The 1,307-nt window shown below is 41.9% G+C and overlaps 1 protein-coding gene across 1 annotated transcript; it reads left to right on the top strand.

Moving 5' to 3' along the window:
* Positions 1 to 293: 293 nt before the first annotated feature.
* Positions 294 to 791, top strand: LOC147462270 (uncharacterized). The gene has a single exon (XM_086525791.1). The coding sequence runs from the start codon at positions 294 to 296 to the stop codon at positions 789 to 791; it is 498 nt and encodes a 165-aa protein (XP_086381917.1).
* The last annotated feature ends 516 nt before the right edge of the window (positions 792 to 1,307 follow it).

The raw sequence follows: 1,307 nt of genomic DNA on the forward strand, positions 1-1,307 counted from the left end.
AAATGGTGTAGTAGACAGGAAGAGTTTGACAATGAAGGAGATAGCATGTTCTCTCTTGCATCATGCCTCTCTTCCACCTTCTTTTTAGGGTGAAGCATTTGCTACTTCGGTTCATATTCTCAATCGCTTTCTCACAAAAATGGTGGATGGTCTCACTTCACAGGAGGTTTTCAAAAGGTGTAAGCCCAATGTCTGGCATTTCAAGGTGTTTTATGGTGTGGCTTATGTGCATGTACCTTCTCATAAGAGGAGGATTTTGGAGCCAAAGTCTAAGGAATTAATCTTTTGTGGATATGCTGCTCGCTCTAAAGGCTTTCGTTTGGGATCCTAGTTTGGGTGATTATTTTCTCTCCAAGGATGCTTGTTTTGATGAGTCTCAATTTTTTGTCTTCAAGGAGTTACCTCTTCATCTTCTCATGAAGATCCCTTTCCCACTATGGAGCTTGACTCATTTGTTTCCCACACCCCCTATCGCATCCTCTACTCCTCCTATAGCTTCTACTTTACCCACTTATCCTCCCTCTTCTCCCATTGTTCCTCCATCACCCATTACCACCACCTTTCTCCCATTGGTAGATAGCTTCGTCTACTTCTACTCTTACTTCTGCCGTCGCACCATCTTCTTCTATTCCTATGAAGCCAGTGGGTCCACCTCGATGGGTTTGCTCCCTATTGAAGGATTTGGATCTCTCAGATTCTTCTATCCATTCACAAACTTCTATGAGTCGTCCTACTCGCCACCATGTGAACTATGCTTTGATGTCTCACATTCCATATGTTCACGAGCTTGAGATAGCACAAAAAGCTTTGTCTCATTTACCCACATTGGTGTGAGACAATGGTAGCATAGATGTCTTCTAATGAGGACAATGGTACTTGGGAGATAACATTGCACATCGTCTTACGATGCCTCTTTCTTGACATATTTAAAGTATCTATTTCAACTTTCTAGTGTTTGTCTCCCCATCTTGGAGCTGAAGAGGAGGTGTTGGAGATTGTGTCATCTTGAGATGTTGGCACTTAGGTTGCATTTCATGCTTGTACTAGCTTTCTAGCCCTGCATATGCATTTTAGCCATTTTAGTCACTTGACGACTTTATTATTGTATGGTCACACTTAACCTTAGTTTTTTTCCACATCATCCATATTTGCCACATCATTAAAAATTCCCCTACTAGTCCTTTGCTCTAGGCAACTTGGGTGACCAGGCTTCTTGGCTTGTTCAGAGTATATAAGTACACCCCCGATCTCTCACATTGTATACATAACATTATGCCCTAGAGTTTTATGCCGAAGTTATTGGCATT

Source organism: Adiantum capillus-veneris, chromosome 2 (genome assembly GCF_014529385.1).
Source record: "Adiantum capillus-veneris isolate H3 chromosome 2, ASM1452938v2, whole genome shotgun sequence".
NCBI lineage: Eukaryota > Viridiplantae > Streptophyta > Polypodiopsida > Polypodiales > Pteridaceae > Adiantum > Adiantum capillus-veneris.